Below are 14099 nucleotides of genomic sequence, written 5' to 3'. Positions count from 1 at the left end.
ATTGTTACTGCGCATCGAAAGTTATGAGTTCAGTTGAACCCGTAGCCACTAAGCTACATCCGCCTCTGGGTGATGGTAGTGATGGAGAGGTAGGATGTGCCCGTGAAAGAAGAAATGGGTTGGGATAGTGAGGTGACACAGCTATGTCGTGTCCACTTCACCAAAATACTAGTGCATTAGGAGTCCACCTAGGACGGCCCTAACGGAGAAGGTATATACTATTTGAATAATTTGTGTAATGGCAAAGGTATTTTTGTGTCAAAAGTATAACATGAGATAAAATTGATACTTTTCACATAGTATTTGAACCTTTTACCTTATTTTGTTAAATACTAACATACTGGTCAAAAATATTATTGGCTTTTCTGTGTTTCTTAAATACCCTATTGAGAGAGGTAGTATTATTTTCTCAAAGTTTATATCCCTTTCCCCAAGCAATCCAAGCCCCAAGGAGCAAGAAACCTCAACAATTGTTTAAAACCCTAAACCCCAAACATTTACATATAATTGCGAAAAACTCCACATATAGAGTAAACAGAGAAAATTGGGGTTTTACTAATCATCTTCAGATAAAAAAAGATGGATGCAATAGCAGCAGCAGAAGAGACAATTATGGCAGAAAGATTAAGGCAGAAACTCAACGAAGTGAATACAGCCGCCCAGACCGAACTCTCCGGCGTCCAAGATTATGTCCATTTTAACCTTCAGGTTTTACATGCTCTCTCTCTTTCTTTTTATTTTTTTAAATTTTATTATATGCATATGCAACATGGTTTATTAGTAATTTTGGGGTCTTTTGTTTTTTGTCAGCAAGCATACTTCAAATGTGCGTATGAGTGCTTTGACAGGAGGAGAAAACGAGAGGAGATAGACAACTGTGTGGAGTATTGCAGTGTTCCCGTTCTTCAGGCTCAGAATCTTGTTGAGAATGAAATGGCCAATTTTCAGGTATAATTTACTGCTTGTACCTAAATATTGAAATGTGCTGTCGTTGCTCTCGTTTTCTGAGTTATTCTTGAGCCGTTGTTGGTCATGCTTATTTTCCAATATTAAAAGAGTTTGGGAATATTTTAGAGATGGTAATACTAAGAAGAACATTTTATCAACAAATAAACGACAATAGTTAACAATAAATGAAAAGATAGAGTTTTGGATGGGAAAATTGAGTCGAGGTACACTATGGAAAATGTTGTACTTGAGAGTAGATTTCTGTCGCTACCCAGGTGCGCAACTAACAAAGTGTCGTCATACTCCCAAGGTACAACGAATTACTCAAGAATCTTCTAATGTGCATTCAAATAGAAGTTCCGGAGACCTCTTAAATCTCTCAACTGCTTTTATAGGAATTTAGAATTGAACGAAGAAAAAGGACTCTTGAAGAGATTGACAATATGAAGATTTTTTGTGTAGAATTTCTGCAAAGTGGGATATGTATTCATAGAGATTCAACAAGGTAACTAACATACCTTTTTCAAGAACGGATGTACCCTTAAAGATTGGACGACACCTTTCACAAAGAATATGTGTATCCTTTAAAGAATGGGTAAGACCCTTCCATAAAATAGTATCTTGTCCAAAAGGCATTTTAACTCTTGAATCACCTTCTAAATAGATACTAACAGTGGCAAAGGTTGAGAGAGTTATGAGTTATGACTTAGGTCACAGGTTTGAGCCCTGCAGTTTGCGAACTAAACTTGGTATTTAAGTGGAGAAGGGAAGAGGGGGAGGCCCGTTATCATTGAGTACCCATTTTTACTTTCTCTAAAATACCCCTAGCAGCATAATAGTATAGCCCAGTGTTATCAAAGGCGAAAAGCGCAAAAAGCTCTAAGGCCCGTTGGGGCTTTAAGCGCAAAGGGAAAATAAAGCGCGGGTTTTAATGAAAAAATGCGCAACTGGAGGAAAAAGTAAAGATATGTATATGTAGTCTAAGACCAATAATTATAAGTATAAATAACAAATATATGGACAAAAAAAGTTGAAGAAAAAATAATGATAAAGTGAAATATCAATTGTTCAGTGTCGCATTATCAGGATTACACTTATGGGCAAGGAAAGTATGCCTTAGAGCCTTGATGCGACACTGAAGCGCCCGCAAAGTGAGGCGAAACGCTCAACATGTTTTGAGCCTCGCTTTAGAGCTTAAGCGCGCCTTTGACAACACGAAGTATAACATATTAATAAATGGGCTTTTTTTGTCTTTATACAGAAAAAGTAGACCCAACACTTCTCTCCTTCTTTCATTTTTCTCTTTCAAAACTTTTTATCTGACGATGGCATCCAATGGAGATAGATTCACTCGGAGATTCTATTCATAGGGAGCTGACTCCTCACGTAGTTCTTCCTTCGTGTCTCGCCTTCTCAAACTACGGTCGCTCTTCAGATTTAGTTCAAATTCCCTTTCTATTTCTATATTTATTTGTTGCGCTGAATCTTATTAGGATGGTGTTTTCAAGAATAGAAGACTAAGAAAGCTGGGATTATATTTTCCTTAGAAATAGAACCAAAAAATGAATATTGTTCGGTTCTCATGACATTGAATAAAGATCTGTTGTTGCACAAATGGATATGGGTTCTTTAACCCAATATAAATCTTTAAGGCACTTAAAAATTAAATTGAAAAATCCCCTGAAATCCCATAATGCTATTTATTAGTTGAATTTGTTCAGTAAAGCTTGAATTTAGCTGAATTTGTGGAGAGGACGGGAAGAATAAAAGAAAGAAAGAGATTAAAAAAGGGATCTGATGGAGGATGGGGATGAGGATGAGGATGAGGGGAGGAGAATGTGGTGTTTAGTTTTTTAGTTGAATGACAAAGGAGCCCCTCTCATTAAAACATTGTGAAAGCAAAAATGGGTACAATGCAGGTAGTAGGTTAGCAAGATATATATATATATATATATATATATATAAAGCGTATGGGTTGAAGGAAAATATTTTTATTATGAAAAATGTTTTGGTGGAAATCTTTTACAGGGAAAAATCATTCAATTTATTATTTTCCAACATTTGGTTAGGTATAAAATATATGATCTATGATAGATACAAGAAGTAGTATAGGGTATAAGGATAGTATTTTAGAGATATTTTGTTAGTATTAATTAAAGGTCTAGTGTCTAAATGTTAGTAGATGTGATTGGTGTGGAGTAAGGCTATAAAGTATAAAGGAAAATGACTTCTGCCCAATATGCCATGGAAGTCATTTTCACTCTTTTGGTGAAAACTTTTTCTCATAATTTATTGGCATCCAAACACCAGAAAATTATGAAAAATATTTATTTGGAGAATGTTTCCAATCTTTGCTGCTGACTAACTCTGCAGGTATATTATTCTTTTTCTTGGTCTACATTTCCTTTCATGTTGTTTCTGTAAGTACTCTTGACAAAATGGGTATGTCATATGCATGTTCACTCGTAGCATTTTATGAGCCAATTTTACTTCAACTTACACGTAAAGTAACCTTAAGCAGCAGGCAATACATTATGGTCTTTAGTCTGTTGGTTATAGTGATCACTATAACGAAGGGGGTGAGGTACATTCATATGCTTGGCGAAAAATGTTTAGAGCTTTATGAAGGTGTAATAGCTTCCTGGCCACTTAAACTTGACGGGGTTTTAAAAACCGATACATAAACTTTCAACTTTTCCATTTGAACACTCGAACTCATTTTTTCCATGCCCATGTGGCATCAGTTGATCCTAATCAGCAGGCCGCGTGAGCCGTGAGGAACACGACGCACAAGAGCGTGAAAGCCCCCTTCCCAACAATACAAAATGGGTTGTATTTAATTGTCTTCTTATTCATTCCTTCTAAAATACCCTTTAAAATCTGAAGCTCCATTCCTCCTCCTTGTAAAATCTGAAGCTCCATTTTTTTTTTTTTTTCAGACCGTGAAAATGATGGAAAGTCGTATATTTTGTCATTGTGGAGTTGAAGCTAAGTTTTGCATCACTTGGACCAAACGAAGCTCGATTAGAACAAGATTAATAGATAATAAATGAAAACAAAAAAATGGGTGAGTGATTATGATCGATTTTGGAAGGGGGTGAGTGATTATGATCGATTTTGGAAGTTAATCCAGCACCGCTGACCTCACGCCATTGGCATCCACCACCATAAACAAGTCCTTTTTGAATGTTGGAGTGAGAAGACTTAGAGAGCGAGTGGCCAATACGTGAAAGTATCATATTTTTGGTAATTCTCATAACATGAAATGAACAATTTCAAAGCCCTAGAATTTGATTCTGAAACGGGTACGTTGAAGCCAATTGATTGAAAATGTCACTGAAAATGTTGACAAAAGCTATAATTTGAACAGATTTATAGGATCTTTTTTCCTTTTTTATGAATTACACTAGGCTATGGCATTTGGAGCTATAGTTTAGGTCGGATAATTTGCAGAGTTTGCGTGAACAGAGGAACATGGAGAATCGGGAATGAACAGGGGAGGGTTTGGTCAGAGAGAAGTTAAAATGAGGGGAGAGGGGTCAGTCTATGGAATGAAAGAAGGGACCCCGATTTGTTGGGTTAGGGTTTTCGCGCCCTTGACGTGTAAGACATCCATTGGTCATTTACTGACTGGATGTACAATGGCATTTGGAGCTATAGTTTAGGTCGGATAATTTGCAAGAGTTTGCGTGAAAAGAGGAACATGGAGAATCGGGAATGAACATGGGAGGGTTTGGTGAGAGAGAGGTTAAAATGAGGGGAGGGGGGTCGGTCTATGGAATGAAAGAGGGGACCCCGATATGTTGGGTTAGGGTTTTCGCGTCCTTGACGTGTAAGACATCCATTGGTCGGACCTGGATTTTTGGTCAGACCTGGATTTTTGCTTTCTTCAATATTTGAAATGAGTTTCAATATTGTCATTGCTGGTGGTTACTAATAGTTTCTTCTTTACGAACAGAAGAGAAATTAGGGAGATAGAGAAAGATGATCGGTGTAGATTGATATAATCACCCCATCTTACTAGGGATTGAGGCATAGTTGTTGTAGAAGAAGTTAGGGAAATGGAAAATGAATATGGAAGACAATTAAGCTCCATAAATTATACAATGGAGTTGGATTCCGAAATGTTTGACATGAGGTAAAATATATTCTGGGGATCATTTTCTAGTGTTTTTCAATTAGGTACCAAAGTAGATACATATGGTAATCAACAAAGTGAATGATATGGTATAGGAATATTCTGCTGACATTTTCGAGTAATAAAGGTTAATGACAACATCAATGTGTTGGTTGAAACAAGTGATATAGAGTAGGAATTGAAGCATCAGTAAAGGAATATGACTTCCATTCATAGTGACGGAAGTCATTTTCTTCATTTTGTTGGAAAATATTATTTGCTGTACCAAACACACTCAGTAGAAATTGGTCTAAACCAATTGGAAAGGAATTGTGCATTGCAAGTTTTGTATTGTAAGTTCAGAGTGGGGTGCTTATGTGTTCATTTGTTCCCTTTTTCTTTTGGGTTGGATAGTAATTTGTGTTTACAATGGGCTTGCACATGGATCAAATCTGTCTTCCTTTTATTTTGTAAAGAGTGCTCAAATCATTTTAGGTTGTGTCCCTGATGTGCAATACAGGTTTGCCCTCTTTTTGCTTATTGAAAAGAAAAAAGAAAACAGTTGATCCAAAAACAGTTGCTTTACTTGCTTATAACTGAAGCTTTATGAAGATGTAGTAGTTCTATAATGCCTATATTTGGTCCTTTATTTCTTCTTTTAGTAAGAATTGATATCTCTATTCAGAAGAGCAAAGCAAAAGCAACTCTGCGCTTGTCATTTGAAAATAAATGGTTGTTAGAACTTAGAATCAAGAGCCTTTCAACTTTTTGGGAACATTATCAAAGGGCTTCAAATTATTCACTTGAAAATTGAAACCCTAATTTATTTTCTTATGATTGAATTTATCCAGAGAAAAGATCAAGTGTCTTCATGTCCTTAACATGCACATCACGCCCAAAGCCCCCGTCCCCCGGAATAAAAAATCCAACTGTTAGCTGTTCTCAAGAAAAAAAAAGGTTAACTTGTCAACTATATCTTTACGACTAGTGACATATGACTCTTTACGACTATATCTTTACGACTAGTGACATATGACTCTTTACGACTAGTGACATATGACATATATTGCATTGCAATATGTAAATTGACAAGTCCTTCGTGAAGATATAAAATTAGTAGAATAGTTCAACTGAAATTAGTTAGATGCTTATAATCTAATGCAAGAAATATGAATAATTTGAACTTTAAGACCAATCCAAAATTACTTGCATATTTTGTTTCAGTCTTGCCTTTCATTTTCACTTGTTTTTTGAGTAAATTCCACTTAACCCCCTTAACCTTTAATAGTTAGGAAACAATACCCCTTCACCTTTTGAATGAGAACGACAATCCCCTTGAACAACATTTCCGGTAAGCTTTAACATTTTAAACAAGAAAAAAAGCATGCTTGTCTTTTTAATTTATTAACTTAAAGGTTTAATAAACAAAGGAAAATGTCCCAAGCCTAACTGTGATTTAAATTTTCACTCTGAAAGTTCTCTCCACTGAGAGTAGTGCAACTGTGTGAGTCTTATAAGCGTTTCTTACGATGTTGAAGCACCGAAGACTTCCTCGCTCACGCCATCAACAAAGGGCTGTTTTTTGTTCTGTTGGAATTGACGTTGATGGGGTTTCAATATTATCAAGCTAGATGTTGAGTATGTCAAGCATAAATGTTACTTCAACACGTATTTAAAGAACATGAGACTTCCTGGAGGAAATCTCATTCTATAAATAGAGTAGCTTCTCAACAAATGGAAGAAAAGAAAAAAAGAAGAAGAATAGAGGTTTCTTTATTCTGATTGTAATGTCATTTTGGCCAACTAAAAGTTGAACCTAAACACAACCTGCAATAGTTGTAATATTCATGATAAAAGTTCACCAGAAGCTTACTTCAATTCTGAAATTGAGGGTGTGTTGGGTTGAGATGGCGCATGCATTCATTAAAATAATATTTTGGTAACAAAAAGACAATCATGAGTTTTAAAGTTCACCGGAAAATATTGTTTAAGGGGGTTGTTGTTCCCATTCAAAAGGTGAAGGAGGTGTTGTTTCCCAACCGTTTAAGGTTAAGGGGGTTAAGTGGAATTTCCTCTTGTTTTTTCATATCTTATTGTCAGTGATAGACAAAGTTTGAAGTAACCCTTATAAGGATTCTTGATGCTATATTACCGATAAAAAAAAGAAGGATTCTTGATGCTATTTATTTATCAAAAAAAAAGAAAAGAAAAGAAAAAAGAGCTATTCTTGATGCTAGTGTCTTCTTCATCTCCTTTTAAAATAAAGTATATTGTCTGTCTTATATCCTCTCTTTTGCCTGCTCGTTGACATATATCTACTTTTCTTCTCTTGATCATTTGATTTCTGTAAAACAAAGTTACTGTAATGAAATATAGACGGATCTCAGTAGTATATTGGCTCTGAAAAAAAAATCAATTCACCCTCATGTGATGATTTTTGTGTCCTTTAGGAGATTTAGGGCATGCTATAGCTTCTAAATTGGCACCATTTATATTAGCATGAATGTTCTGGTTGAATTGGCAACTTTCTCCTTGATTTTGATATTACAAAAAGTGGGTGGCTAGCCTTGTAAAAGTTGCTGACTGATCCGTTCCTGCTTTTGGTCTGTTTCTCCATAATTTATTCGTCCAATTAACTCCTGTCCTTGACCTAGCCATTATTCCCCTGCCCACCCTGTATCCCTCCTCCTATCTCCACGGGAGGGGGATGTTATTTATAATTTGACACTGATGTTTATAATCTTAACTGAGGAGATTTAGCAGATTTATTGTCGTGTGATATTTTGCTGATAAAAAAGGTCTGCAGCATTATTGATTGCCCAATAATGACGATAATTGGTCTATTAATTCGTTATTTGAGCAAGCATTTTGATAGTGTTGCTGAATGTATGGGCGCAGGAAAAGATGAATAGGTCTCTAAGGGTCTGCCAAGACAAGTATGAGACAGCCAAACTCCAGAAGAACAGTGATGCCACAAAGGTTGTGGAATCATGCGTAGACCAATCTGTTCAAGACAGCATTAAGACATTGCCACATCTGGTTGGTAAATTGAAGGTTTCTCTCGGCGTTACTGATTAGACAAATTTAGCTCGCCTTTTACTTGAAGATATAGGTTTTTTCTTTTAACTTCTCATATTATGTTGGTTTTGGTTAAATGAACGCTGAGATAAGTCAAAGGAGGCATATTAATAAAATCCCGAGGTATACTCACAAACTCTTTCACGAGCTGGACTCGAACCAGCATATCTGGGAGCAAAAGACAGAAGGCAGCTCGTCAGGGAGTGCATAACCAAGCACAACAAAGTCGGTGTCGGTATAGTAAGACTTATATCTTGCTTGCTGTTATAATTGTATTGATCAAAATGCTGACACTCAGTACAGAATCATCATTCCTTCAGTTATTTTCTTTCAGATAAATGTGATCCAATGACCATCTCAAATTTCCTGAAATTTAGCTGGTAGTGATGATTGACCAGCCAGGTGTTGACCTTATCTGTAGTTCATGTTTGATATAATCTACAACAACTATGCCTCAGGCTTATGCAAGTTGGAGTGGTTATATGAATTCTCAATGTTCATGTCGCTCAATATGGGTATTCATGTTTTGCTCACTCAAAATACATGATATCATTTTTTAAAACTGAAAATACTATAAAGGTAGTCCAATTCCTTTTTCTTCTGTTTCTTCTCACTATAGTTGACTATGTGAGTGTTTTTTTTCCTTTCTAAACATTGCAAGTACTGCTTAATATTGTTTAGCATCCTTTTTCTTTCTAGATGCATACATGAATACCAAAAATAGTTTAAGTAGAAGCAAATTTGTATAGTTTTTCATTTGTTCTTGAGTATATGTTAAGAAAGTGAATATTTTATCCCACTTGTAATACATCACTTTCGATAAAGAGGTACTCAAGAGTACATTAAGGGTGTGTTTGGTATGAAAGAAAATATTTCCAGAAAATATTTTTCAATTTTTCTATGTTTGGTTGGTTTAAATGTTTTGGAAAATATTTTTCTTCAATTGGAAGAAAATATTTTCCAAAACTCTTTTTCAATCTTCTCAATCCTGTTCCCCATACCCACTAACTTACCCCTACACCCCCACCTACTCCAACCCCCAAAACTACCCTACCCACCCCCACCCCCACCCAACTCAATAGAAATATTATTAAGATTACTTTCTTTTCATTTCAATAAAATGAGTATTTTTTTTCATGATTGTACAAAAAAAATATTCTTTCATTTCAACAAAAAAATACTTTTTTTTTGTGATGTCGATTTTTTTTTTTTTTTTCATTTCAATAAAATGAGTATTTTCTGTTCATATTGTTGAAAGAGTACTTTTTTTCAACCAAAAAAATAGTATTTTCTTTTTAGTTATGGAGCACATATTTCAACGTTGAATTTGTACATAGTCATATTATTAGTGAATGTTTTGAATATAAATAGTATATTTCTATTTATAGTATTTTTTTTTTGAATTTGTTTAGTTTTATATTAGATTGCAGAAAATATATGAACAAAGTGGAAAATGCAGAGTCATATATTATTAGTGATATTGCTTGATGTGCATTAAGCACATTTTCTTCCTAAAATGAGAACTGTCATATTTTGTGTAAGAGTAACTTAAGTTTATAATATGATAGTCAAATTTGAATAAATTTAATGAAGAAGAGTATATATTATTCAAGTTAAGCTAATGTCACTAAATAATCTGAGCAGATTAAAAATTAAAAATTATAGTTGAATTTGTTTTCACTTATATAATATGGGTTAAGCCATATTCAACCCGTCCATTTGACACCCAACTTGTTTTTGACCCACATAAAATATGGACGGGTTGAGATCCAATCCATTTTTACCATTTTTAACACGCCTAACCATTTGCCACCACTAATTGTATCGAGCCTTTGTTTGCTGCGTAATTTTATGTCACCAGACGTTTACAATAATGTGAGCAATGCAAAGGGTACTTCGATAAAGTAATAGCAAATAGCCATATAATTTAAATCTGGTGTAAATCCCAAGTCTAAGGTAGTGTTTGTGCCTTACTGTTAACTATTTCAATGTTCTCGTTTCAGGGCCTGGTCACCTAATATTTCGGCCCAACACATATCGTCTAAACGATGTTTTGTCGAAGCAAATTCGGTGCAAGAATAAAGAGCAAACTAGTCAATTTAGCCTTTTAGAGCAAAAATCTATCAATATTAGCCAATTCATGAAATTCTACCAATATAAGCAATTACTCATAAAATGCTACCAAATGTGGCATTAAATCTTATTTTTGTTAAAAAGTGGCTAAAGACCTTCCTTGCTCCTGTGCTTCGTTCTCTGCTTCTCCATCTCTTTTGATGCCTTTTGATACAATCTAATTAATATAAGTCCTGAAATATATCAACCGACCTTATTTCTTCTTTCAATTGAATTAATTAAATCTAGCTTTGAAGACTAATTGGTCCAAATGATGGGCAAATTAAAGTGCTTCAACGTGGATCAAAGTTATGACCCCAAAGTAAAATTAATTTGAAATTTAAACCGTTGGAGTCGACATCTTGATTCTCACGTTAAGACATTATTGACTTTTTTATTCTACTAAACTCCATTAAAAGCGAAACTTGGAGTTTGAAAAAAAATTTAAATTTGTATGTCACGCCCCAACATCGGGAAGCGCGACCGGCGCTCAACCGAGTGAACCCGGCCGAGCAAGCCTGTTAGATGCTTTATAGCCAACTCACCAATGATCAAGAAAAGACGTGATTTCATTAATTATACAGTAGGAAGCTCATTCATGCAATACTAAATCGTTTCATTAGCTATTTCGTCTTTCAGTCTCAAAATACACATATTCTTATAGTCTGAGTGGAACAAGTGATCAAACATAACATAACTTGTTTAACATTCCCAACACCCATATATAACCCACATAGTGCCTACGGAGCCTCTAAAGATACAAAAGAGAGTAAAGATGGTGTCGGCAACAAGACCCCGACTATATCTCAAAAAGTGATTACAATATAAATAAATGTACAATACATGATCCCGAAATGAAATGGGACTCACCGAGTCCGCTGGGAAGAGGATGCGGCACTATCTATGATCAACACTGTCTGCTATGGAACCACCTGCATCCATTTAAAGATGCAGCGCCCCGGCAAAAAGGATGTTAGTACTGTGAAATAGTACTAGTATGTAAAACTAAACACTATCTCAATAGAATGAACAAGAATACAGGGGGAGACAGTCAAGAATGTAATATGAGCTTTAAATAACACTAAAACATCAAGTTAAGGATCACATAAATTTTTTAAAGTCAATTCCCGCATCATTAGGTAGGATGGTTTTTAGTGCCAATATGCCACAATTCACAATACCACAGTGTTCTTACACGGAGTCCGATCTCGGCCCGATCGGCTAGGCCATCTCATTTGAGACATCAACCATATTCACAATTTCATCCACAATACCACCGTGTTCTTACAGGGAGTCCGATCTTCGCTCGATCGGCTAGGCCATCTCATTTGAGACATCACCCCTTTCTAATCAGTCACCTCAATTTATATTTCTTTCCCATCCTTTTAATACAATGACACGAGTGGCCCCAATTATAAAGTTATTCTTGGCGCTTGGCCGTATTTCATGATTCAGGTTCTTTTTCACATTCCAACATGATTATTATCATCAATGACAACACGGTTTTTCATTCAAGACTTTTGATTTCACATGTGAGCAATTTAGAATCTAAGGCACATAAAGGCTTTTCACACAATTTGGCATAACAGTCTTTAATCGAATTTGACTTGAAGTCTAGACATTTTTAGCACATATTCTAAAGTTTGAACATTTCCTCAGACGACGAGATAACATGATGGAAGCATGGGAATACATATTACACATATATTTTCAAAGCAAACACATTCGGGATAACAATTACTAGGAGGTTCATTTAGGGACTTGCATTGATTTCATGAATACTATGGGATTCAATTCTAAGAAGAGGGGGTTTAGCCAACATACCTCAATTGAGCTTCTAAAAACTCTAAGATGTTTCGGAATATTAGCAACTTCAATCTATTTTAGCAATATAGCAAAATTGAACCAAAAATTAGGAAAACGATCATGATTCTAGCTCACTTGAGCATTTTATCAAACACTATGTGTGTATCAATGTTTTAAGCCCCTTTTTTGAAGGATTTCATCTTTTTCCAACCCATTCTCTACCAATTTTAGCTCACAACCTTCCCACATACTTCAAGAATACATGCATGCAATGTAAGCACTCCCATCCCCATGAACTACCTTACTAATTGCCCATTCTAGTTACATTTTAAAATTAAGAGCTTGGGATAGAACCTTACCTCTTAGGATGAAGACCTAGGGTGCTTCTCTTGATAATCTTCAAAGGTTTTAAGCAAGAATTGAAGAGTAATTTGATGAAGATCATTTTCTCCCTCTAGGACTATCTCTCTCACTCTAATCACAACCTTCCCACATACTTCAAGAATACATGCATGCAAGGTAAGCACTCCCATCCCCATAAACTACCTTACTAATTTCCCATTCTAGTAACATTTCGAAATTAAGAGCTTGGGGATAGAACCTTACCTCTTAGGATGAAGACCTAGGGTTCTTCTCTTGATGATCTTTAAAGGTTTTAAGCAAGAATTGAAGAGTAATTTGATGAATATCACTTTCTCCCTCTAGGACTCTCTCTCTCAGTCTAAAGTATGAGGTTTTGCTAAAAAATGGCCTCTTACATCTATTTTAATGAAGTAGGGTTGAGTTTTAAAAACCCAAAAATGAAGCTCCAGAACAGGTTCTGCGGTCGCATATGCGATCGCATAATGGTTATGCGGTCCAAGAAATGATCGCGAAATTGGGGTGCCAAAACTGAAAAAAAACACTGATCGGGTCTGCGATTACTATGCGGCTCGCAGACCTGTTCTACTGTCGCATAATGCACCGCAGAACAGTTCTGCGGTCTCATAGTGCACCGCAGAACCTCCCTCCAAATAATTCCAAGGAGGGATATGCGACAAGAGTGCGACCCATGAAATGGTTATGCGGTCGCATAATGGCCGTAAAATTGACATAAAAAATGCCCCAGAAAACTGCCTCACTCTGCGACCATTCTGCGGTCCGTAGAACGGTTCTGCGGTCGCACAGTGCATCGCAAAACCTCCCTTCGAAAAATTCTAAGGCGGGATATGCGACAAGAGTGCGGCCCGCAAAACGGTTCTGCGGTCGCATAATGGCCGCGAAATTGACATAAAAAATACCCAGAAAACTCCCCAACGCACTGTTCAATCCAAAAAGTCCGAACCTCTCTCAAATTTTCTACACTCCCTCACTTATGTGTTTTCAACGAATTTCAATTATACTCATTCAAAAAAATTATTTATAGCCTAGATTTTTGAATATTGTATATCACTGGTAACTTTTAAAGGCTATTTTTGATAGCACGAATTAATGACTGATTGATGGTAAGTAGTGTCTATTTGTGGCTATTCCTATAATTTTCTAAAAAATAAATAGAAATGCCACGTGCAAACCGCTTTTAGGGGCACCGTCTAAGAATGGAAATTGCACCGCTGATTAATTTTTATATTAAAGAGTTTTGTACCCTGAACCAAAGTGGACGATGAGTCAAAAATTTATAAGTAGGATTAGGGGTGGTATGTGGGCCGGTTCGGACCCTAAACAGGTCAAGTGGGCCGGTCTTATGGGCCGCGGATCCGGTCCCGGGCCGGTCCTTAAATAAGAGGGCTTAGCGATCCCGGGCTAAATGTTCTTTTTGTAGGAACCGGCCCGGGACCAGGCCCACGAACTCATGTACCCGGGCTAAACGGGACAGGCCCGCGAGCTAAGTGGGCCCAACAGCTAAATATTATTTTAAAAAAAAGAATTAAATAGAAATTAGAGACAAAAATATGTTAAAAAAAATCTAAGGCAATGCCTTGTAAATATTTTATAGAATTGTGACTAAATATTTTAATTTAAATTTAAAGACAAAAATATTGTAAAGAGTTATTCAAAG

The 14099-nt window shown here is 36.0% G+C and overlaps 1 protein-coding gene across 2 annotated transcripts; it reads left to right on the top strand.

Annotated features, from left to right (window-relative positions):
• The first annotated feature begins 376 nt into the window (after window positions 1–376).
• On the top strand, window positions 377–8653 carry LOC104094507 (uncharacterized). Of its 2 annotated transcripts, XR_685911.4 has the most exons (4): window positions 377–708; window positions 811–948; window positions 7964–8383; window positions 8478–8653. XR_685911.4 is itself a non-coding variant. In XM_009600459.4 (3 exons), exons 1-3 carry the CDS (start codon window positions 580–582, stop codon window positions 8141–8143), a joined length of 447 nt encoding a protein of 148 aa, XP_009598754.1. In that variant the 5' UTR covers window positions 377–579; the 3' UTR covers window positions 8144–8653. The 2 variants fall into 2 exon arrangements, 1 of the variants encoding a protein (XP_009598754.1); XM_009600459.4 differs by having other exon boundaries at window positions 7964–8653.
• Window positions 8654–14099: the final 5446 nt, after the last annotated feature.

The sequence above is a fragment of the Nicotiana tomentosiformis genome, chromosome 12 (genome assembly GCF_000390325.3).
Source record: "Nicotiana tomentosiformis chromosome 12, ASM39032v3, whole genome shotgun sequence".
Taxonomy (NCBI): domain Eukaryota; kingdom Viridiplantae; phylum Streptophyta; class Magnoliopsida; order Solanales; family Solanaceae; genus Nicotiana; species Nicotiana tomentosiformis.
The sequence above is the reverse complement of the archived record's forward strand: the minus strand, read 5'-3'. Positions and strand labels throughout refer to the sequence as shown.

Bases quoted from the DNA above. Each gene is read 5' to 3' on its own strand.
- LOC104094507 (XM_009600459.4), top strand. From the start codon at position 580: ATGGATGCAATAGCAGCAGCAGAAGAGACAATTATGGCAGAAAGATTA. The intron at 709-810 runs GTTTTACATGCT...GTTTTTTGTCAG, and splicing joins ATGTCCATTTTAACCTTCAG to CAAGCATACTTCAAATGTGC. The intron at 949-7,963 runs GTATAATTTACT...GTATGGGCGCAG, and splicing joins ATGAAATGGCCAATTTTCAG to GAAAAGATGAATAGGTCTCT.